This window comes from Xylona heveae (genome assembly GCF_001619985.1).
Source record: "Xylona heveae TC161 unplaced genomic scaffold L228scaffold_4, whole genome shotgun sequence".
NCBI classification, from domain to species: Eukaryota; Fungi; Ascomycota; class Xylonomycetes; order Xylonales; family Xylonaceae; genus Xylona; species Xylona heveae.
This window is the reverse complement of record NW_017264196.1, coordinates 774,969-797,102: the sequence shown is the minus strand read 5'-3', so window position 1 is coordinate 797,102 and position 22,134 is coordinate 774,969. Positions and strand designations below refer to the sequence as shown.

The following is a 22,134-nucleotide window of genomic DNA, read 5'->3' as shown; positions in this document are numbered from 1 at the left end:
TTGAAACGAGAGATCTAGATTGTTTTGCATAATTCCCAGACTAGTCACAATCAACAGCTTCACCTCTGATGCAAATCCTCGATATCAGTGGAGACCATACGACTGAGGGAGCAACTGCAGCGCATTGTGTTACAGTGTCATGCGTATTTTTGCGGTGAGAGGAACCGTGCTCCTTTTTATTGGCGCGTATGAGTTGATACAAGTACCGAATTCCTTGTCCGTTGGAGTCTGCATCGTCAAAGATCTGGATGTTTAGAAGGCGGTGAGACTGCACTAAAGTTTGCCTACCTACGCCTTTTCCCAAACTCTGCCAAATATGTCAGTTACGGAGTATATGTCTGCACTTCAGATTCATCCAAGAGTCGATATAAAAACTGCAATACCTCGCTCAAGAGTCCAGCTTGAAGGCTCAGTGTGAGAATTAGACGCAACTCTCCATTTCAGGTCAAAAGCAAAATTTCGCATGACTTCTCATCTTTCAAGCATCAGCGGATGAACTTAATCGAGAAATGACCAGTGATAACATTATCAACATCGCTTTCGGTCTTGCCGGGATCATGATTGGATGCTTGACGATATTGGCAGGCATCCGTAATCGGCACCGACGTCAAAAAAAGGGTAAAGACTTCTTCTCCCCTTTTCATCTAGTAATTGAATTCCTTCTTTCGATAAAATCATAACTCATATCATTTTAATTCGTTTGAAACAGTTTTGGACCCCGAAATGCCCCGCTGCACATACGAGGTGACTCTCAGACTTGGACGGATTCGATAGAACGACAAGTCGAGGATATCGACTTTACCGCGGCCACCTTCCTGTAAACGGTCTAGCGCAATACTCGTCGTCACTGTTCCAGTGCAGCTCACCTTCAAACATCCCAAATATAACGTTCGCCTCCAGTCACCAATATCAGGGACGGCTCCTGCTGGTCGGCAATGAAAGGAAGGAAGCTTTGCCAGAGCGTCAGAGCTTGAATTCTTTTGAAGCGATCTTGCAGGGTGCAACTCAATCAAGTCGAATCATACTTCTAGTCCGCGGGTCCTCCACGTGTGCTTGCAAATGGCTTCATATTTACCTGTGTTCCTTCTCTCAGCCTTTACGCTTATCATCCAAGGTTACTCCCTTTTAGTTCCTCAAACCCATTACTCTTCGTCGGAAGCTTCTCTTCCCCTTCCTCTCGTCATCTGGCATGGCCTTGGCGACACATACAATGCAGACGGTATTCTTTCAGTCGGTGAATTAGCAGAACGGATCCACCCTGGAACCTTCGTGTACAACATTCGCATCAATGACGATCCTAGTTCAGACCGACGCGCCACTTTCTTTGGAAACTTGACGGAGCAGCTCACCAAAGTCTGCGCCGACATTGGATCACATCCAATCTTGTCGACCGCTCCCGCCATTGACGCGCTCGGCTTCTCACAAGGCGGCCAGTTTCTCCGCGGTTACATCGAGCGTTGCAACGCTCCTCCAGTCCGATCCTTGGTGACCTTTGGCAGTCAACATAACGGGATCAGTGACTTCCAAACTTGTGGTCCCACCGACTGGCTTTGCAAAGCCGCTATTGGCCTGCTCCGCAGCAATTCTTGGAGCCACTACGTTCAAGCCCGTGTCGTACCAGCCCAGTACTACCGGGACGCAGAAGACATGCCCAGCTATCTAGAGTATTCCAATTACCTCGCAGATATCAACAATGAACGCGCCAATAAAAGCGATTCGTACAAGAAAAACCTCCAGAGCCTCGAGAATTTCATCATGTACATGTTTACGGAAGACACCACTGTCATTCCTAAGGAAACGTCTTGGTTCGCAGAGGTCAACTCCACCACAGGCGACGTCACGCCTCTAAAAGACAGAGCCATCTATCAGGAGGATTGGCTTGGCTTGAAATTGCTTGATCAGAATGGTGCCTTGAAATTCTTGACAGTCGACGGCGCTCATATGGAGCTCGATGATAAGGTCCTCGGCGAGGCCTTTTCCAAATACTTTGGTCCTCAAAGGAAGGACAAGACGGAAAATTCAGGTGACCAAGTACAGATGGAATTGTGACTTTTTTTTTGCGCCTATCAAATTACTCGCATAATTTATTTACTAGCATAAATCAGAACTCGATTCACATTGTGGAGATCAATGATATCAGCATCCGCGGCTATTAATCCTATATATTTGAGCACATGGAGAAAAGAACTTTTGAAGATGTCCTCGTACAGAGTCTAGTCCAGTTTTCCCAATCTGGAGACATACAATGACAAAAGCATGATCCACCGACTCCGAACCCCGAAAGCCTATACAAACGTTTTGAGATGCTGTAAGAGCTGTAGCATTTAAGCAGACTTGACGGTCTTGGTCTTCTTGGCCTTGATCTTGGCCTTTCCGCCATCTGCAAGTGGCACTTCCTTGGAAACCTTGCTGACAACGCTGTCGCCTTCAGTCTCGGCAGCGGCTTGGGCCTTCTGTTTCTTCAGCTTTTCCTTGCGCAGAGCGATTTCCTTGGCCAGGTCATCGCCCTCGGCTTTGTCTGCTTTCTTCGCCTTCTTAGGTCGCTGCTCTTCTTCGCCCTCTCTAGCCTTTCTCTTGCTGCTGGCCGCTTCTGCTGGAGCATCGGCGATCTTCTTGACCTCATCCTTCCCTTCGAGTGCTTCATTCTCGGCAGGCGCATCCTCGAGAACATCGCCTTCGTCAACCCATAATTCGTCGGCGAGCCAGATTGGCAGCGCCATGGTATTTGGGCCCTTGATGTGCACACTCCGGACGTTGCGCCAGCCCTTGGTAACGAATTTCTCGGTAAGACCATTGACGACCGCTTCCACGTTCGCCGCAACCTTCTCGGGGCCCCAACTGGCCTTGCCAACGCGAACAGAGGTGGTGACAGACGGGCTAAGATGAACTAGGGCCGCAGAAAGAGCGCGTTCAATTTCTTCTGCCATAGCTTTGGGGCTTGCGATGGATTTGCCTTCGTCACCGTTCTTCGGGGTACTCTTGTCTTGGGCCTTCTTCGGTGCCGAAAGATTTACGGGGACTGGCCGCTTCGAGCCACCCTTGAAGAAGATCTTTCCGAGAAGGTTCGGCAGAAGTGTGACGATCCGGTCATCGGCAAGGAAGATATCGTACTCGCTCAGCAGTTGGCGCCGACTCTCATAACTCTTGTATTTCGCTTTCAGTTTTGAAATTCCAATGACGCGGCCAATGCGAGAAGCAAGCGGCTTCGGGAAGGAATCATGTGCGACAACGTCCTTGAACGACCGTTGGGGATCGGCAGTGATTAAGCAAATTGTCGAATTTGGTGAAGTATTGAGGGAATGCGGCATTGAACTGTACGACGATTCATATATTAGCTTGCAAGGTCTCGTATTCTTGTATAGCAGAAGCAGCCTACATTTTTCCCGGCTTTAGCCTCTTCTTGTCAACAATGTGCTTTTTCGTGGTCAAGACAAGCCATATCGGAGTATCCTCGCTGTCATCAACCTCATCTGAACTATCGTCGTCATTGGCGAGAAGATTCTTTTTTGTAGATTCCGATTCAGTGCGCTTCTCTTCCGATTTGATGTGCTTGAGTAGAGCACTCGAAGCCTTTTTGGTCTATTCCAAAAGCCATGTCAGAACGAAGAAGACCAGAGAAGGAAAAGCGCAATCAGGGAAAATTGAAATCTTACTTGGCTGCGATCCAGCTGGTATGGCGAACCAGATGCGACCTTTGAGGTCAAAGAGGTCGAGGTGGGTGCCATGATTTTTTTGGTGTTTGCTATGCAACTGATGCAGAACAAATTATTCCGTCCCCGAAACAAAGCGATGGTCGAAATATTTTGGATGCCAAGACTTCATGTGGGCGAGGCGAGAAAGTCCGACAAGGGCGAGGGAACACAATTTTTGGCCGATCGTCCGGGGTGGCCTCGGACCCTTTGCAACTTTTCCTACAAGGTCTTTCGGTTAAAAAATTATACTCCTGGCCAAACTTACCATGTCCGCAATAGACGGCGTTCGGCAAAAACCAAAATGGTATAATTGTGCTTCGAGATGCGCGACTAGCTACCTTAGTTATGCATAACTCGCCAAACACCATGTGCGCTTACCCAATCCTTATTTTGTCCTTTTATCCAGATGCAACTTTTGACAATGGCCTTGAAAAATTCCTTTGCGATTTTCCGTAGCAGGGATCTTTTCAAAAATAAAGAAGAAATGAAGTCATATAAAGGCATCCAATCTGCACACAATTTCATGAATTTGGGCAAAGGCACATTATCTGGCGCGTACTCGCGCACCTGGTTAGCGCGTCAGTGGGACCGGCCTACCTGAATGGGACGCTGGGCAAGAAAGGAGGGGCTATCATGTGCAACAAAAACGTTATCATATGAGGAGATGGAAATTGAAATCATAAGAACATGGAAACGATTTGACGTCTGGGAAGCACCCTCTGTAGATGACAATGTAGCACAATACCGGAAGCAATAAACCTCCTACCCACTACAAATAAAATCGTGCTAACATATCCGGCAGATTTGAAAATGCTCCTTCTCACAGCTTAAACTTTTTACTCCAAAATTTAATAATTTGAGCGTGTCCAATCATTGCACGTAGGTTTAGATTGCCACACGGAGGGTTGGGATCAGAGCAGGTATGATTTTGGAAGGAGGGAGCCATAACCAAAAGCCTATACTTAACTATCAGTTGAAGGAACTAAGTATAATAGTTCGGGGGTTATAGGTAGATTCTTTACCCGAAAATCTTCGCTTAGGTCCCCAGAGGTATCTAATTATTGCTGTTTGCAAGCACGATATCCTTGAGAGGATTTAGTCCATTTTGCAGCCGTGTTTGCAAATGTTGTGTAATAGAATAAGCAAATGCTGTCATTGTTTGGAAAGACAGCAATTAATGGGACCCAGGAGATCTGGAGGTGATCTCGTAGGTGTCTCGGTGCGCTTTCAGGATGACGTTCCACGAGGCAGAGGGCGGAGCTTGGCGAGTCAACCTCTTAGCGCAAAACTTGTAGACCGCGCGCTCTGGGCACGTAGGCACGCGTCTAAACTTTTGTACCTGGCCTACAAGGCATGTACCCGCGCATTGGACGTGACGACCCCATCGATGACCTTCTTTTTGCCGGCTGTCCGACCACTCCTTTCCAATTCACCCTCTTCTGCAAATTCCTCTGTAAATTACCCTCGTCACTCATTTACTTGCACTTGACGTTTGCTTATCTAGTCGTGCTTTGTCTTTTGTTCTTCTTGTATCATTGTTTACCATTATCAATGGTAGAGGGACCACGGCTCCCATGAACTAACACGAAGGAGGACTCAATTTCAAGCCAGAAGATCCTGCGTGTCACGTCATGGAGAGTCTCTCGAATGAAGGAAAAAAGAAGTCTACTTCAATCCTCGGTGTCAAACGACCTGCGTCGACTCCGTCTCTTTTGCCTGCATTCGAGCTGCTGTCTTCGTCTCCTCCGTGTGTTCGCCCAGCGAAACGCGTTTCTCGCGTCTCGGGTTCAAAGCAAGATGCAGGACTTAGCAAATATCCAACTCCTCTTCCTAGTTCGTCTCTAGGCAATATTCCATCCTCTCCACCTGCGTTACCGAAGCACCCGGATATACAGCGGACGACCTCGAGCTTCTCTGAGAGGTCTCCTTTACGAGCCGTTACAACTATTCCTTTACCGGAAACTGAGGAAACAATTCTACTGGGAAGGTCCAGCAATTCTTCAACATTCCAACTTTCGGCCAATCGACTGATATCACGCGTCCACGTCCGTGCAACTTATGTTGCAGCAAGATCTCCCCAGGAGCAGAACAAGGTTGTAATTCAATGTGTGGGTTGGAATGGAGTGAAAGTCCATTGTCAGGGTCGGACTTGGGATCTGTCGAAAGGTGATACGTTCACTTCTTCAACTCATGGTGCGGAGATCATGCTAGACGTTCAGGATGCCCGCGTCTTGATAGCCTGGCCTCGAACGGAAAGAAAAGGCTCGCTGGATTCTGACTCTACTTGGGAGGATGAAAGTTTCTTTCAAAGACCACTAACTGCTATTCCTGGCTATGACGGATCCAGTCTCGTGCGGAGCAACCAGCGTTTACGCTCTCCAATCTCCCCAACGCCAGCAAGTCGTGCCCAATTTCCATCCTCGTCTACGTTTATACCTTCAGATCCACCCGTACATAATACTGTCGAAGTGTATGAAGATGTGCATTCATCTGACGAGGGCAATGACAAGGCACAGTCAAATGACGACCAGCATAGGCCAAGCGGCGAGATTGTGGATTCTTTCCAGAGCATCGGAGCGGAAAGTCGATCGAGCAGCTTTAACGATCTGCACGACTTCTCTGACAGAGATGAGGAGAATGATCCAATCGTTCACTCATTCGGTCCGTTTGGAGATAACCTCCTCCCACGTATGGCATCATTTACAACTGGAGACTCGCCTCGGCGTTCGGCCACTGAATCCAATCGTGCTGCTTCACCTCTGAAGGAATCTGAAACCCAAGAAGGCAAGAAATATGAAAAGGAAGACACAGACGCTATCTCCAATCACGCCATCAATCAACTCGCCTTTTCTCGCCTGGCCTCTACTCCCTTGTCCGCTATAGTGCGCAATTTACCGTCCACGCTCAAGGGTGACAGTTCTGGTGCTACTGGAACTTTATCGAAAGATTGCCTGAGGAAAATCCTTGAAGGTACAAGTTGCATTGGAGAAGTTACGCGGGAAGGCAAAGACGCGGCTGGTAAACCGCTAGAAAGCGAATATTATTACATTCCAGAGCTTGACGCGGACGAAAAACGAAGAGAGGCTGTAGTGAACAGTTTGAGGAAGCCACTCTTGCGAAATTGCCGGAAGCAACATAAGGTGAGTAATCTATACTCTTCTACTCAACGCAAGTTGCATGCTTGGGACCAATTGCTCACAAAATACCACAGCAATACTTTTGGAGAAAGCCGAAATGATCTTCCAATCGCATTTTGTGGATATGGTGCAATGATCAACGTATTACTGAACGCGTACAAGAAGGAATGCGTCGGATAAACGCTGGGTCAAGACATTGGTGTTGTGCAGTTGCCCGTGTCACTCATCAGTAAGAACATTGACAGATATCGCGCGCGGTGCTCGGATGTTTTTTCTTCGTCTGCATTTCACTGATGTCCTTCCCGCCTCGTTTCTAGTGGCGCAGAAGATGATCTACTTCTATCTGAGACGGGTGTACGGTGCAAGTGGTATTTCCCTTTATTCTGCATTTTATAGGCGCATCAAGTTTCCTTATTTAGATGCATTTAAGATGTGTATTGGATTTCATTTGACCTTCCGTTGGTTTCCCTCATAGCGTCTTTTGCTAGATTCACAAATAAAATCAGTTTAGTAGTGAAGTTGAATCTCATTGTTATGTGACAGTTGACCTGTGACGTCGGATGAAACACGCTAATCGCGAAATCACGTGGTGAGTTTTGCCGGCTGGCTGTGCTAATGCGATGTTTTAGAATGGGTGAGGGAAGGAAATTGCTTCCTCAACTTTCTTTGCGGGATGCCGTGCGATCAAACGTGCCACGACTATCAGAAGCGTAATGGATCTATTTTGGAGTGGAGTATATTATGTTGGATGCTATCAATATGAGCAATCATAACATGTTAACAAATGACTTTTTTGGTTGAAAAAAAAATTTGGTGCTTATTCGTCTATTTGTCCAAATTTCCTCATTTATAGGGCTCAAAACATATTCTAACCACCGCATTAATGATATGTTTTATCCCATTTTTCTCATCTATTGGAAATAAAATGAGCATTTACGGCCTTTGGAAATCAGCTCATAAAATTTGCGAATATATACGCTTTGCAAGATATTAGCAGTCGGAGCCTCGAGTTTGCACGATTCTTAAAATTTTCTAGATGTAATGGCACAGTTTTCTGAAGAAAAGCCTTTCATAAGATTTATACTGTAGAACCAATTCGCACCATGTCTTTGGGCTTTTGGTACCGTACTGTTGAATGATAGCAAATTCGTGAGAATGCAACTGTTTTTACCTACTTACCGCATCCGGACAAGTTCCCGGATCGACTTGTAGCCGAAGCTTTCGCTGTTGTCTCCCCTGGCACATACCCCACAACTCCAGAATGTGTGGGGGAGGGCGCCCATACTGGATTAAAGCACACAACAATCACCCCATTTTTAACACCACAAGCTCGCTATTGCACCTGACCCGAGCACTGGAATATATATTAGTTCCCTGAAGCCGAATCTTTGAAGGAACCACCATCATTTGCAGTCTGCATATCTCTATTATCATTACACAGCATCTCTTGAAACCGAGACTTATACTATCAGCATTACCTATTTCAATCAGAGAACATGGCGGAGTCTAAGCCTCAGATTCAAACACATTACGCCTATCGGCCTGCATCCTCGAGAGCATCTGAGGCAATGATATTGGATGAGGGTTTCAGCAATTCCCCGTCCCAGACACAATCAGCAAATAAACATGATGCCGACTTGTCAATGTCCGCCACACAGAATTCGCCAGAAGCGTTTCGTCCAAATCTACTCAAACGAACTAGCTTCAACTATGTGCAGGCTGAGGCCGCAGCTCGCTCGGGACAAGGCCCAGCCACGTCGGGAAACGTCGACGTAGCCTCGTCTGACGCCGAGACCTGGCCAAAGCCTTTGTCCGTAAGACAACAGAGCTGGAGTGAGCAGGAGTTTAAACATCAGATGCAGGGACGCTTGATGGGAGGAGAAAAGGAAGCAGGCTTCTCGGAAACGGGAGAAACTATGCCAAGCAGGTATTAACTAGTCTTTGCATGACTAACTGCCTTTACGCCTTTACGTCTTTCTGCTTGCGTTTTGCTTCCTCACATTATTTCTCACATTATTTCGATTACTACCAACTTGGGAACTACATTTTGCCCTTCTTCATCGCTCTTTTCTCGAAAGAAGAGTGTTGCTGCACACTTCACTCGCAAGATATTCACCACCGGGCTTGCAAGTCGAACATGCGGGAGATCAACAACCCAATTGAGCACCGACATAATACGGACGCACAAGTTCTGACAATCCTTTACAATCCTTTACAATCCGTCACAATTCGTCACTATCAAATGAAACCTAGACGGCTTCTTATCCATATCAATTATGAGTTAAATGTCCAGTCGCGGTCGGGGATAATTGTTTCGCTTGGCATGAGCCGGTTGCATCGTCCGTTCATCAGATTCAGTGTGTACTGTTTATGTTGAAGGCTATAAACAATTGTATTGCTATCAAGTTGACACAGATGCTTCAATAAAGCCACCGCCTTCTAATATTAAGCATATTGAGCAGTTCTATCTGAACGTGTCTTTTGACCCATCTCCGGTTCAATGTTGCATTCGCTATCTGAAGGGCGTTACTGCCAACTGGCGCAGGATTGACAGCAATATCGCTGGCAGAAGTGACATGTTATTTATGACCAAAGCAATCACATGAGATAAAGTTGGTAGGAAACAGCCAAGGAATTGGTAATTGGCCAAAATGGCGGAGGCGGATGAGGTATGTATGAGCCGTTAGCGATGAACGACAATGGATCTCCACGTAAGTTGCAAAAAGACCAGATACTTATGTAACGAATGCCATCATTTATGATCCAATTAGAGGCTCAAGAGAGCAAAACCATGTGGTTCAAACTTTCTCTCCCCTTGCATACCAAAGCTGTTACGTGGAAGTCGGGGGGATATGGCGGTACGGAGGCGCAGAAAGGTCGTATATCAATGACCATGTTTAAAAGTTACCCGATCAGTCCAAGCGCCACAAGCGAGCCAAAACCATACAATTAGATCAAACCTCACTGAAACGGAGGATGCCGCGATTCACTGGCTGCTCTTACATCCCTTCAAGGTCCCCAATTGAGAGCAGAAGTTCGTCCTTTAACCGTCTCAGCACAGATGTGGCGCTGTTCTCATGTTAAACAGTGCGAGAAACCTTTTCATATTAAAGGACCCTAATTTGTGGACTGTTGCCGTCCATCCTCGACTTCTTCAGATCTCAATTAATCAACTTGGATGGACCGCCAGAGAAAGCGTATGTGCATGCTACTCTTTAATTGCCATGTTCATTTCACTCATCTAAGTTTCTGCATATAGGCGAGCTGCGCAATCTGAATGTAAAAGCGTGGGCTGGTGAACAAGGTCTGAAATTACCAGATCAGGATTATATGATTGAAAATACTTAATTTTGTTCAGATGTCTTCCCGGTCAGCGGATCTCTTGACTCTTCGCTCAAGAAAAATACGGCATTCATAAAGCGGCTCAGGACAGCGATCTCTGCGCCTACGCTTCCTACTTTCCTTCAAGAGATTCGAACCCTCTCCCTGCACAAATATCTCTCCGAAATCATATCCGCCTGTTATGAAGGGCTGTGCAAGCTCAAATCCCCCGGCGAGGTTGCAGCAGGCGTCGAAATCGTCAGCGCATTGCACCAACGATTCGGGCCTAAAGATTTTACGAGCTATTTAGGATGGTTTCTTGGAAGGGGTTTAAGCACCCCAGATAAGGCCCAGCTCAAAGCCCTTGGCCAAGAAGCCCGAGAGAAGGAGGAAAAGGACAGATTGGGGAGACAAAGAGTACTCTTAAGGGTCGTTACGGAACTTTGGCTACTTGGGGTCTTGAAAAGCTTAGACGATGTGACTCGGCCTGACGAGGCAGGGCGACCGAAAGATGCCGCTGCATCTAGCAAAACTGCCGATGGTTCTGGGCGGAGCAAATCCACGCAGACGGGACCGCGCTCTGCTGGAACGGAAGCCGAACCCTTCCCACTTGAGGTACTTAAAGATCTGCTTGGGCATGACAGAGAGCATGCAAATTTACCACTCGTGGTATTATTTGTAAAGAATTTTGGATGGGACATCCTTGGCATCAGGTCAACCGCCGCCGATGGGAGAAAGTCTGTGGAAGAGGACGGCGCAACGTCTGGTCCAGTTGCGGACCTCAATGAAAGTGCAGTTGCAGATAATGCAACGAATACTGAGGCTGCAAATGATGACGATTCGCCCCTTGCATCTCCCGAGATGCGTCAACGCTTCAAAAATATTCTTATCAGATACTTTGACGACGTCAAGGCTCACTTGATTCGAGAACAAAATTCTCTTTCCGCTCAGGGGCGTCGTAATGCTGAAGCTTATGTCAAATCCGGCGAAGTCTTTGAAGATCGGCAAAGCAACTTCGATAAGCAGTCTAAAGCCTTTGAAAAGCTTGTATCGAATGCTCAGATCCTTTGCGATGCCCTTGGAGCGGACATGCCACTGTTGCGGGAGAATGAAAATCTCGATACCGGGTCAACCAGTGGCATAGGGCTCGTCAAAACAGGCGAATATCTCCGCGGACAAAGCGAAGGAGCAGGAATTTGGGAAGATGAAGAAGAACGTCGCTTTTACGAGAATTTGATAGACCTGAAGGATCGAGTTCCTGGGATCCTTTTGGAAGACAGCAAAAAGAAGAAGCCTGACGGAAATGAGCAAGTCGGCCGTAAAAATGATGCTGGAGCGATCGCAGGTGATTCTGTGGACAACCAAGAGAAAACCACTAATGGTGCCGGGTCACAAGAAGCAGAGACAAAGACGCCCGAGATCGACGACCAGTCTACATCCATTGCAAATAAGACCGTCGGGGCTCAAGTGGATGCTTTATTGGCACGTCTTCCCGAACTAACTGGGAAAGATGCCGTGGATGAAACCGCTATTGATTTTTGTTTTCTCAACTCCAAAGCTTCTAGAAATCGTCTGGTTAAGGCTGTTCAAGAATTACCCAAAGGACGCATGGATCTTCTGCCGCTCTATTCCAGGCTCGTCGCGACGCTCGGTAAATACATGCCAGATGTATCTCAGGGACTGGTCTCTTACCTGGACGAAGAGTATCGCAGCTTACAGCGTCGGAAACAGAAAGACTTCTTAGGCCAAGTGCGCATGAACAACGTGCGATATCTTGCCGAATTGACCAAATTTGGCGTCGTACCTGAGCATGTCATCTTCCACTGCTTCAAAGTCAGCCTCGACGACTTCTCCAGGATGAATCTGGAAATCATTGGTAACTTGCTGGAGAATTGTGGCCGCTATCTCCTTCGTAATCCTGAAACCTCGCCAAGGATGAGCTCCTTTTTGGAAACACTTCAACGAAAGAAAGCGGCTCAGCATCTCGGGCAACAAGAGAGGATGCTTCTAGAGAATGCAATCTATTACGTCAACCCACCTGAAAGAGCAGCCATTCAGCAAAAGGAAAGGACTCCGCTGGAGCTCTTTGTCAGGAAGATTATCTACCTGGATATGAATAAACGCAACTACACTAAAGTCCTCAAGCAGATTCGAAAATTGCATTGGGAGGAAGAAGAGGTAATTGACCATCTCATGCTCCTGGCTGTGCGCCAACTGACTAATCGCTTTTTCAGGTTGTCGGGATGCTCAGCAAGATATTCTCCAGACCCGGAAAGGTCAAATACAGCAACATTCATCTTCTAGCTATTCTCGTTGGCGCACTGTATAGATACCATCAGGAATTTGTAATCACTGCAGTGGATGATTTACTCGAGAGCATTACCATTGGGCTTGAACAAAACGAGTTCAAGTACAACCAGCGCCGAATCGCAGAGGTCAAGTATCTCGGGGAGCTGTACAATTACAAGGTGATCGATTCACCAGTAATTTTCGACACCTTGTACAGAATTGTGACTTTTGGTCATGGTAAGTTACAAGGCCGATTTCTCAGACGCGCAGCTGATGTTTTCCTGCAGAAGGAGGAACCCCCGTCCCGGGACGATTCTGCGCGCTAGACATGCCCGATGATTTTTTTAGAATCCGGCTTGTCTGTACCATCCTCGATACTTGCGGTGTTTGTTTTGATCGTAGCACCGCTAGGAAGAAGTTAGATTTCTTTTTGAAATTCTTCCAGGTCTGTTTGATATGGCTTCTATGCTACTGAGTTTCAGCTAACGCCCTGAAGTATTATTTGTACACGAAAGATCCTCTACCTATGGATGTTGAATTCATTGTTCAGGATACTTTTGCTTTGACGCGGCCACAATGGAAGTTGGTCACGAATTTAGAGGAAGCTGGGCGCCTGTTCGCTGAGGCCGTTGCACAGAACTACAAATTGCAGGACACCGAGAAGCCACTCGAGCCGGAAGAACCCGATGATTCTTCCTCTTCCGATGACGGATTCGATGAAGACGAAGATCGAATGGCAGAAAATGAGGAAGGGCCCTCTTCTGGCGAAGAGATGGAGGTTCGTCACTTTGGAAGATTTTGCTATACGACCAGAATGCTGACTTCGTTTCCCAGCGGTCGGCGGATGCTGAAATTGAAATTCCCGACACCGGCTCGGACGATGAAGATATTGTTGTCACCCGTCAAGATGGAGAACGAGACCCTGAGGCGGAAGCTGAGTTTGATAGAGAACTTGCGAAGATGATGTCTGAAAGTCTGGATTCCCGAAAGTTTGACCGAAAGCAAGTTTTTGATGTTCCCTTACCTATGCGCCGTCAAATTCGCGAGCCTGGCAGTGCGGATGACAGCTCCACCACAGGCAGAGATACGCCGCCAAATACAATGGCTTTTGCCCTTTTAACCAAGAAGGGTAATCGTCAGCAGGTATATTGATCTTGTATAAACGCTTGGCCGATTTATGCTGACCACTCGTTCCAGACAAAAACTGTGGAGCTTCCTTCCGACTCTCACTTCGCGGTGGCTATGAAGACTCAACAGCAAGCAGAGCGCGAGGAACAGCAGAGGATCAAGAATCTAGTCCTCAATTACGACCTTGGTGAGGACAATGACGGTGACGGTTCGTATCCCCCCCCCTTTTTTTTTTTTTTTGCTTTACTATGGCGCCATGAAGATGCTGAGTGATATGTAGAGAAAATCAACACTTTCAGTCCGTCTCAGTATCGATTTGACAAAGCAAGCAATAATCGATCGACTCAGCGCGCCAGAAAGCTTCAGCTGAGCGACGTCGACTGGTATGAGCTCTGTAATTTGAAGCGTATGCTTTCTTTCTGACAAAGTGATCATTAGGACTTGATCGCCCCTCCGTTTGCCTAGCTGTTGAATCATAACGGACTTGGAAGGCACTCTCACTGAATATGACCTGAAAAGATTGCGACTTTTGTTACTTTGATGGTAGCAATTCCGCAGCCATCCGGCAGACGTCGTCCTAGCTCTCAGCTTCAGAGGATGATCACAGAAGGGTGTTTACGAATCTTTGCGCCCGGAATTGATGAGGTTATCTGCATAATCCTCGATCAGAAACATAAGGGACAAGCGCAGGGGCCCCACGCAAATGGCGACCAATTATTCCTGTCCGCAATTTCGTCCGATGGCGGCATTGTAATGACAAGCCGAACAGGAAACAGATGGCAGAGATTGTAGGGAATAATTCCTCAAAGACGAGCATATCCGTATTTGCGGAAAATTTTCAAACCTTTTTAAGTCCACGGAGATGGCTTTGCATATGAACAATCTCTAAATCTTCAATCATCGTGTAACTCGGAAAATTGAGCTTTGCATTTGGTTGCTCTCTTGTTCTACGTGTTTCAGACTTAAATTGGCCAAAGTGTCTCTATGTTACATGCAAGTGATGGAACAAAGCGCTGTTGACTTCTCCACCATTTTTGTGCTGCTATTCCAGTACGTCGGTTTGAAACGTCGCTTATGCGAGGAAGTCCCACGTGCTCCTACTTGTCCGGACTCTTTGATTGTGCGCGATCATTGGATTGACCGCTCACGAATATTCGTTGTGTGGAATGCAAGTTCGATCGTTATACCCCTTGTCCACTGGCATATAAAGCGTGGACCACACCAATCAGCCATATCACGAGCGGAACGATGGCAAATGCTGACCAATCGGCCAGCCTTCCGGCTTTTGTGGCAACCCTTACTGCCAATGCATCTGCTGGCCATGCAGAAGCTCATTCTATATATACACATTCAAGAAAAGCACGACCTCTACCGCTCGGACCTCTGAGAGCGCCAATCAATGCTGTGGAACTTCAATTACATAATTAATTTCACAACTCGTCCAGTGGTTACACATTCAAAACTGACTATCATCTGTCAAGTCATTCATATTAACATCTACCTTATCGCGTTAGTTATTCTCCGTCTACCGCTTTTTGACTTTTAGCTTCCGGAATAAGCGTTGAAATGACCGGACTTGTGATGAGCTGGCTGTGGCGGGGAAATATGCAAATTCCAAGCAGAAGGGAAGTTGAATCTTTTGATTGCCTTCCAGGAAGGCGCTCGCTCCCTGATGCATTTGCTTTGGTAGATTTGCTATGAATCACCGCAGGGATATGGCCTTCTCCCAAGCGTATGCAATGCCAACAGGCAGGTGCCCCTCAGCAATTTCTGCCTGGTATAATATCTCCCAGTTACCAGCTCAATCCGTCATGTTGCACAGCATCGGACTGCATAATGCAGCTTTCCTTGTGCCTATCCGATCCCTTGTAATCCCATATCCCTCATTATGAAATCCCTTACAAGAATTACGTTCATTTATACTTCTTCAATTGCGATCACAGATCGAAATCCGAGTTCTCCTAAGATGACAGAACCGCGCTGAAAGAGAATCACTACGCACGAAAGAAGGGTACTGCTGAAGAAGGCGGCCGTTAAGATGCAAGAGCTCACCAACTAACGGGATGTATTCCCGCAATTGATGCCGAGACTTTTAGTGGAATGAATCACGCATCATCACTCTTTTTTACTCTTGTTTTTTTTTTCTCGAATTCATCCTCGCCTACTTTGATCCCACAAAGCTTCCTTTTATCCCAGAAAGCCTTCTCATTCAGGCGCTCCATCCTTCATCCTGAGGCTAGGAGATTCTTACTCTTCTGCGCGTCCCAACTCAACCTTTCAACCGGCGTGGCCGGCAAGCAGCATTGCTGCACACCGGAGCTTTATTGGAGTTGATTAGACCTCTTATCTTTACAAACAAAACCTATGCTCTTCTCGCCGCATCTGAACTCACCGCAAATCGTCGAGGCTTCAGCCTGGACGTCAGGCCTGAGCTACGATGGGTAGAAACGATGATGGGATACCGCCCATCACCGCCCCTTGGCCGGTTGCCGATGTAAGTGTGAAGCTCCTCTCTGATAATTGAACGACCTCCCGCCTAATGTGTGATAACTGCAGATCCTGAATGTCGCATTCATGGGAGTCTTACTGTTGTGTGCTTTCGCAGAATGGTTTATGTGGCTGGCTGCATTTGTTTATTGCCTGTACCAGGTGTATAAGAAAGCGGAATGCGCGTCAACGCAGCTCCTTGCAGTTGTAAACATTTGCTCTTTTTCTATTCTCAGGTACGCGTTGTCTTCTCCTCGAGGCGTGCTTAATTAACCATCTCCAGATTGGCGTTCCTGCCCGTCATGCTGGTTACCCTGCCGTTGCCTTCTCGGATTGTACAATACTTTCCCGAAAGAATGGTTTGGTTTTTCCAGTGGTTCGCCTTTTGGACCTTTGCAGCTTTGTTGATGCTCCCCTGGATGCTAGCCGTTTACTCCCATGTCATACACTCCTTAGGCCGAAAGAAGTTGGCAAATATCGTGTTAAATGAACACACTGCACCCAAAGTCATCATTTTCATGCCTTGTTACAATGAACAACTTGATGTTCTTCTTACGGCAATCGACTCTATTGTTGAGTGCGATTATCCCACACCTTGTCTTCACATCTTTCTTTCCTTTGATGGCGAACAAGAAAAAGATTCCTACGCCAAAACGCTCGAAAGGCTTGACATACCAGCTTCTATTAGCAAATACCCGGGAGCCATTGACATTGTTCGCAATGGTGTGAGAATCACCGTCTCCAAGTTTCCTCATGGAGGCAAACGGCATTGTCAGAAGCTCACGTTTCAGCTTGCGGAGAAGATGTACGGCGAATACGCGGCACAACGCGATGACTTATTTGTGTTATTTATCGATTCAGATTGCATACTTAACGATGTCTGTATTCAGAATTTCATGTATGAAATGGTAAGGAGGTTACCAGGATTTCTTGTGTAGCAAGAGGGAAACTAATATTTTGGGACAAAAGGAATTAAAGCCTGGCGGCAAGAAAAAGCTGCTGGCAATGACCGGCGTCATTACTTCTACCACGGGAAAGAACTCTCTAATTACGCTACTTCAAGATATGGAATATATCCATGGGCAGCTATTTGAGAGATGTGTAGAATCCTGCTGCGGCTCAGTTACTTGTCTGCCCGGCGCGCTCACTTGCATACGATTCTCAGCACTTCGAAAACTTTCCAAGGAATATTTCTCGGACCATGTTGAAAACTGCAAGGACATTTTCGATTTTGGCAAGACACACCTCGGAGAGGACAGATGGCTAACGCATCTTCTCATGGTCGGAGCACAGCGAAGCCATCAGATCAAAATGTGCCCGGGAGCGTTCTGTAAGACCGAAGCAGTTCAGACGTTTAAGAGCTTGATCAAGCAACGCCGCAGATGGTTTCTCGGCTTCATCACGAATGAGGCTTGCATGATGACCGACATACGTATCTTCAAGCGATACCCTGCTCTTATTCTTGTGAGACTCATGCAGAATACGATTCGTACCACTGCGTTGTTATTCTTCCTAATGGTAATTTCTCTTGCCACTACCTCGAACAAGATCTCAAATGTCCCGGTTGGTTTTATTGCAATCTCCCTCGGGCTCAACTGGCTCTTGATGATCTACTTTGGAGGGATGCTGGGCCGTTACAAAGTGTGGCTTTATCCTCTCATGTTCCTCCTCAACCCAATCTTCAATTGGATCTACATGGTTTATGGGATCTGTACTGCGGGTCAGCGGACTTGGGGTGGTCCCCGCGCTGATGCAGCAACGGCCGACGAAAACACTACACCACAGCAAGCCATCGAGCATGCGGAAGCCAGCGGCAACGACCTAAACATTGTTCCCGAAAGCTTCAGCGCGCCAACCGTCTTGAGGAAACGATCCGGAAAACTCCCGCTGCAACCTCCTGATTCGATCAATGGCAGATTTACCTCAACGGAGTCTCCCTCTGAGCCCGATTACCAGGAGGATGGCGGGGATGGTCTCAGCCTTCACGAGTGGGATAATGAACACTCAAATGTGTCACAACTTCCAATGCATCCGGAGAACGTATCAGCTCCTTCGGAGATGAGTGTAGATTCAGACGATGTCCCAATCTCCTTGCCGCGACGCGTGGAGAGCATCGTTGGTCTGATGAACGCGAGGGAGAACCTCTTGGCAAAAGCAGATCTGAATGAAAAGGAAGAGCACTCTGACCTCTCTCATACCAAGGACATGGCCGGCCAAGTCTCTGACTCGGATGAAATGGAAACCACTAAGCATCGAGCACTCGATCCCGAGCTCATTTCTACTCCAGTGCAGGGCGAAGCAGATAATGGAGCCGTCTACAATGCTACCGCAGGCATGAGAACCGGGAACAATGCACAAACTTTGTCAGAAATGCTGTCCACTCCAGCGCACGGTCTTTCTGAGGGAGTCCCAGTTACTGGACGACATGCAAGCAGACTCAGCCGCCTGACTCGTTTGGGCTTTATGAGGATTGCGTCCACCGACAGAATCGACATTGAATCTCAAACTCACAGTCAGCCCGCCTTTGGTAGATCGACGATGTCAAGTGGCGTCCCAGATTCTTCTGAAGACACGCAGCCCAGAGGTCGCCGCCTATCGAAATCCGGGCCTGCCGGGATTTAAGAGCTGATGGAGATGCAAGGGAAGGATTATCGCCAGGACAACTTCACATCTAATGGGAACAAACCATTCGCGTCTTAATCAATAGCAAGGAACTGCACGCGCACGAAATGTGTTGAGCTTTGTCGTATATGAAGGCAGGAAAAGCGATCTTCTTCAGCAAGCATCCATAATGGCACAGGAATTTCTTTCTTTCTGATTGACCTTTACTATCTTCCACAGGCGTCTCTTAATTACTGCGGCTGTATTTGGCTCCTGAAACGTCAGGATATGTAGTATTGAACGCCTAATGAAATTATGAAGGTCTTGTCTTCAAATTTAAAAATTCAAATCATCTATTGCATCAAGTGACTGATATTCCTTTGACGCACTGAAGCTATTATTCTGAATGTACTCGTAGGAAAACTAGCCCTAAAGTTCGATTGCATCAATACGTGAAATGACGTTACAGGGGCACTGAAAAAGTGGGCTGCGGCACGACGGGTGGTCCAAAGGGAGGGGGGCCAACGGCAACGGATGAGTAAGGTTAACCGCAGATGCAAATGGCTGTTGACGGCGCATAACCATGAATTATTGAGGTGAACGAAGTATCAGTTAAGGCACGGGGGACATAAATTTGCCTTGTCGAGTGAAAGGAATTTTTTTTTGCTCGCTTCGAGGTTAATCCGATGCTAAGATTTGCCGTACAAGTTAAAGTGAGAGGATGCGGTGAAAATGGCCTTTCCTAACATGGTAAAGCTTGGACGGAAATCGGTGCTGGTTCTGGTGTGCGCTGGAAAGTTCGGTCAGAAATTTGCGACGAGGCAAGTCTTTAGACGAGTGTTCTGCCACGCGCAACATCAACCACCCCACCAACAAAGCCTAGATCATTCAACTCCTTCTCTGAACACTCGTCACAAGCCATACCACTTCTCCACCTTTCAGAGGATAACGAGACGAAGCGGTAGAGAGCGTTTCTTTTTCGTCGCGCACAACTTTTTCTTCGCACGGGATACCCGCTTCCCCCCCACCTCTCTCCTTCAAAGACAATAATTTGATTATCCGATTCAGTATCAGTTGAAGATGAGCGTCGTCGGAATTGATCTTGGTACGCAGAACACCGTCATTGCTGTTGCAAGGAACCGAGGTGTCGATGTGGTATGTCTCGACATTATTGTCATGTTTTCGCTGGTTTGCCAGTCCGCTGACTCTTAAGGTAGATTACCAACGAAGTCTCTAATCGATCTACACCGTATGCTCCCGAGCGCCAATTCCTCGAACGTCTATGAGATCTATAGCTAACATTTATTATAGTTCGCTGGTTGCATTTGGTCCCAAGGCTAGATACCTCGGCGAGGGTGCTAAGACACAAGAAATCTCAAACCTTAAGAACACTGTTGCCTCGCTGAAGCGACTTGCTGGCCGCTCATTGAGTGACCCCGATGTCGCACTTGAGCAGGACTTCGTTTCGGCCTTGCTGGTCGAGGTCGATGGCCAGGTGGGCGCGGAAGTGTCCTACCTGGGCAAGAAGGAGAAGTTCACCGCTACCCAGCTCATCGCCATGTTCCTGAGCAAGATCAAAGCCACAGCCTCTGCCGAGCTCAAGTTACCAGTCTCCGACATTGTGATGAGCGTGCCGCCGTGGTTTACCGACGTCCAGCGGAGAAGCTTGCTCGATGCTTCTGAAATCGCTGGCTTGAAGCTCTTGAGATTGATCAACGACACTACCGCTACTGCTTTGGGCTACGGTATCACGAAGCTTGATCTTCCCACTGCCGAGGAGAAGCCTCGAAGAGTTGCATTCGTCGACATTGGTCACAGTGACTATTCTTGTTCGATTGTAGAGTTCAAGAAGGGTGAGCTCAATGTTCGCTCAACCGCCTGGGACCGCCACTTTGGTGGCCGAAACTTCGACAAGGCGCTTGTCGACCACTTCGCTGAGGAGTTCAAGGAGAAGTACAAGATCGATATCAAGAGCAACCAGAAGGCGCTCATGCGTGTCATTGCTGCGGTCGAGAAGCTCAAGAAGGTGCTCTCCGCCAACGCCAGCGCGCCCATCAATGTCGAGTCGTGCATGAACGATGTTGACGTGAACAGCTTCTTGAAGCGGGAGGAGCTTGAGCAGCTCTGCAAGCCGCTCCTTGACCGTGCCCATGTCCCTCTCGAGCAGGCTCTCGCCGACGCCAAGCTGAAGGTTGAGGACATTGACGCCATTGAGTTGGTCGGTGGCTGCACTCGTGTTCCTGCCCTCAAGGCTATCATCCAGGACTTCTTCGGCAAGCAGCTCTCGTTCACCAACAACCAGGATGAGGCTATTGCCCGTGGTGCCGCATTCAGCTGTGCTATCCTCTCTCCTATCTTCCGTGTCCGCGACTTTGCCGTTCACGACATTGTCAACTACCCCATCGAGTTCACCTGGGAGAAGTCTCCTGATATCCCCGACGAGGACACCAGCCTTACCGTCTTCAACAGGGGCAACGTCATGCCTTCGACTAAGATCCTCACCTTCTACCGGAAGCAGCCTTTCGATCTTGAGGCCCGGTACGCTAAGCCCGAATTGCTGCCTGGAAAGATGAATCCTTTCATTGGCCGCTTCTCTGTCAAGGGCGTGAAGGCCGATTCCCAGGACGACTTCATGATTTGCAAACTCAAGGCTCGTCTCAACTTGCACGGCGCCTTGAACGTTGAGCAAGGTTACTACGTTGAGGACGTTGAGGTCGAAGAGCCGATCCCCGAAGAAAAGGAGGGTGATGTGAGTACTCATCAATTATTTTGCCCCAGAGATGTGCCCGCTTAATTCCGTATCTGCCAAATGTGTGAGAATCTAACTGGACACCAATGGCTGACTGAAAATTCACAGGCGATGGAGACCGATCAAGCCAACGGGAGCGCCGAGGCTAAGCCGAAGACTCGGACGGTCAAGAAGCAGGTTCGCAAGGGTGACCTTTCTCTGGTTTCGGCCACTGCTTCTTTGAATGAGGCTGGCATTGCTGCCCTTGCTGAAAAGGAAAACGCCATGTGGATGGAGGACAAGCTGGTTGCGGACACCGAGGACAAGAAGAACGAGCTTGAATCTTTCATCTATGAGCTGCGAGGAAAGCTTGAGGAGCAATATGCTGAGTTTGCATCCGACGACGAGAAGGCCAAGCTGAGGGAAAAGCTTGAGAAGAGCGAGGTAAAGTCGGCGCACTTGGCACATTTACCGGCCTACATATACTGATCGAATCTTCTACAGGATTGGCTCTACGAGGAGGGTGAGGATACCACCAAGGCTGTCTATACTGCTAAGATCGATGACATTCGATTCCTTGCGGGCCCCATCATCCAGCGTTACCAGGACAAGATTGAGGAGGAAAGACAGGCCGTCCTCAAGAAACAGGAAGAGGCCGCTGCTGCGAAGCGCGCTGAGCTTGAGGCCAAGAAGAAGACAGAACAGGACCAGAAGAAGGCTGCCGAGCAGCCCAAAGACGAAGAGATGAAGG

The 22,134-nt window shown here is 47.8% G+C and overlaps 5 protein-coding genes across 5 annotated transcripts; 4 read left to right on the top strand and 1 right to left on the bottom strand.

Annotated features, from left to right (window-relative positions):
• The first annotated feature begins 670 nt into the window (after positions 1-670).
• L228DRAFT_246135 (alpha/beta-hydrolase) lies at positions 671-2,445 on the top strand. The gene has a single exon (XM_018332335.1). It carries the CDS (start codon positions 1,060-1,062, stop codon positions 2,047-2,049), a length of 990 nt encoding a protein of 329 aa, XP_018188923.1. The 5' UTR covers positions 671-1,059; the 3' UTR covers positions 2,050-2,445.
• L228DRAFT_237945 (ribosomal protein L1) lies at positions 2,325-3,725 on the bottom strand (the record flags this gene model as incomplete). The annotated part of the gene is made up of 3 exons (XM_018330986.1): positions 2,325-3,312; positions 3,377-3,579; positions 3,654-3,725. 3 exons carry the CDS (start codon positions 3,723-3,725, stop codon positions 2,325-2,327), a joined length of 1,263 nt encoding a protein of 420 aa, XP_018188922.1.
• Positions 3,726-5,323: 1,598 nt separating this feature from the next.
• L228DRAFT_209787 (hypothetical protein) lies at positions 5,324-13,990 on the top strand (the record flags this gene model as incomplete). Its single annotated transcript, XM_018329827.1, has 9 exons — positions 5,324-6,832; positions 10,076-10,133; positions 10,188-12,328; positions 12,385-12,676; positions 12,727-12,884; positions 12,936-13,217; positions 13,274-13,582; positions 13,637-13,775; positions 13,848-13,990. The coding sequence occupies 9 exons, from the start codon at positions 5,324-5,326 to the stop codon at positions 13,988-13,990; spliced, it is 5,031 nt and encodes a 1,676-aa protein (XP_018188921.1).
• A 2,120-nt stretch (positions 13,991-16,110) lies between these two features.
• On the top strand, positions 16,111-18,926 carry L228DRAFT_246130 (glycosyltransferase family 2 protein). The gene is made up of 3 exons (XM_018332334.1): positions 16,111-16,290; positions 16,338-16,962; positions 17,024-18,926. The coding sequence occupies exons 2-3, from the start codon at positions 16,411-16,413 to the stop codon at positions 18,674-18,676; spliced, it is 2,205 nt and encodes a 734-aa protein (XP_018188920.1). The 5' UTR covers positions 16,111-16,290; positions 16,338-16,410; the 3' UTR covers positions 18,677-18,926.
• Positions 18,927-19,497: 571 nt separating this feature from the next.
• Positions 19,498-21,646, top strand: L228DRAFT_246128 (HSP70-domain-containing protein). Its single transcript, XM_018332333.1, has 3 exons — positions 19,498-19,810; positions 19,873-19,904; positions 19,967-21,646. The coding sequence occupies exons 1-3, from the start codon at positions 19,736-19,738 to the stop codon at positions 21,447-21,449; spliced, it is 1,590 nt and encodes a 529-aa protein (XP_018188919.1). The 5' UTR covers positions 19,498-19,735; the 3' UTR covers positions 21,450-21,646.
• Positions 21,647-22,134: the final 488 nt, after the last annotated feature.

Bases quoted from the DNA above. Each gene is read 5' to 3' on its own strand.
- L228DRAFT_246135 (XM_018332335.1), top strand. From the start codon at position 1,060: ATGGCTTCATATTTACCTGTGTTCCTTCTCTCAGCCTTTACGCTTATC.
- L228DRAFT_246130 (XM_018332334.1), top strand. From the start codon at position 16,411: ATGGTTTGGTTTTTCCAGTGGTTCGCCTTTTGGACCTTTGCAGCTTTG. The intron at 16,963-17,023 runs GTAAGGAGGTTA...TTGGGACAAAAG, and splicing joins AGAATTTCATGTATGAAATG to GAATTAAAGCCTGGCGGCAA.
- L228DRAFT_246128 (XM_018332333.1), top strand. From the start codon at position 19,736: ATGAGCGTCGTCGGAATTGATCTTGGTACGCAGAACACCGTCATTGCT. The intron at 19,811-19,872 runs GTATGTCTCGAC...CTCTTAAGGTAG, and splicing joins GGAACCGAGGTGTCGATGTG to ATTACCAACGAAGTCTCTAA. The intron at 19,905-19,966 runs GTATGCTCCCGA...CATTTATTATAG, and splicing joins GTCTCTAATCGATCTACACC to TTCGCTGGTTGCATTTGGTC.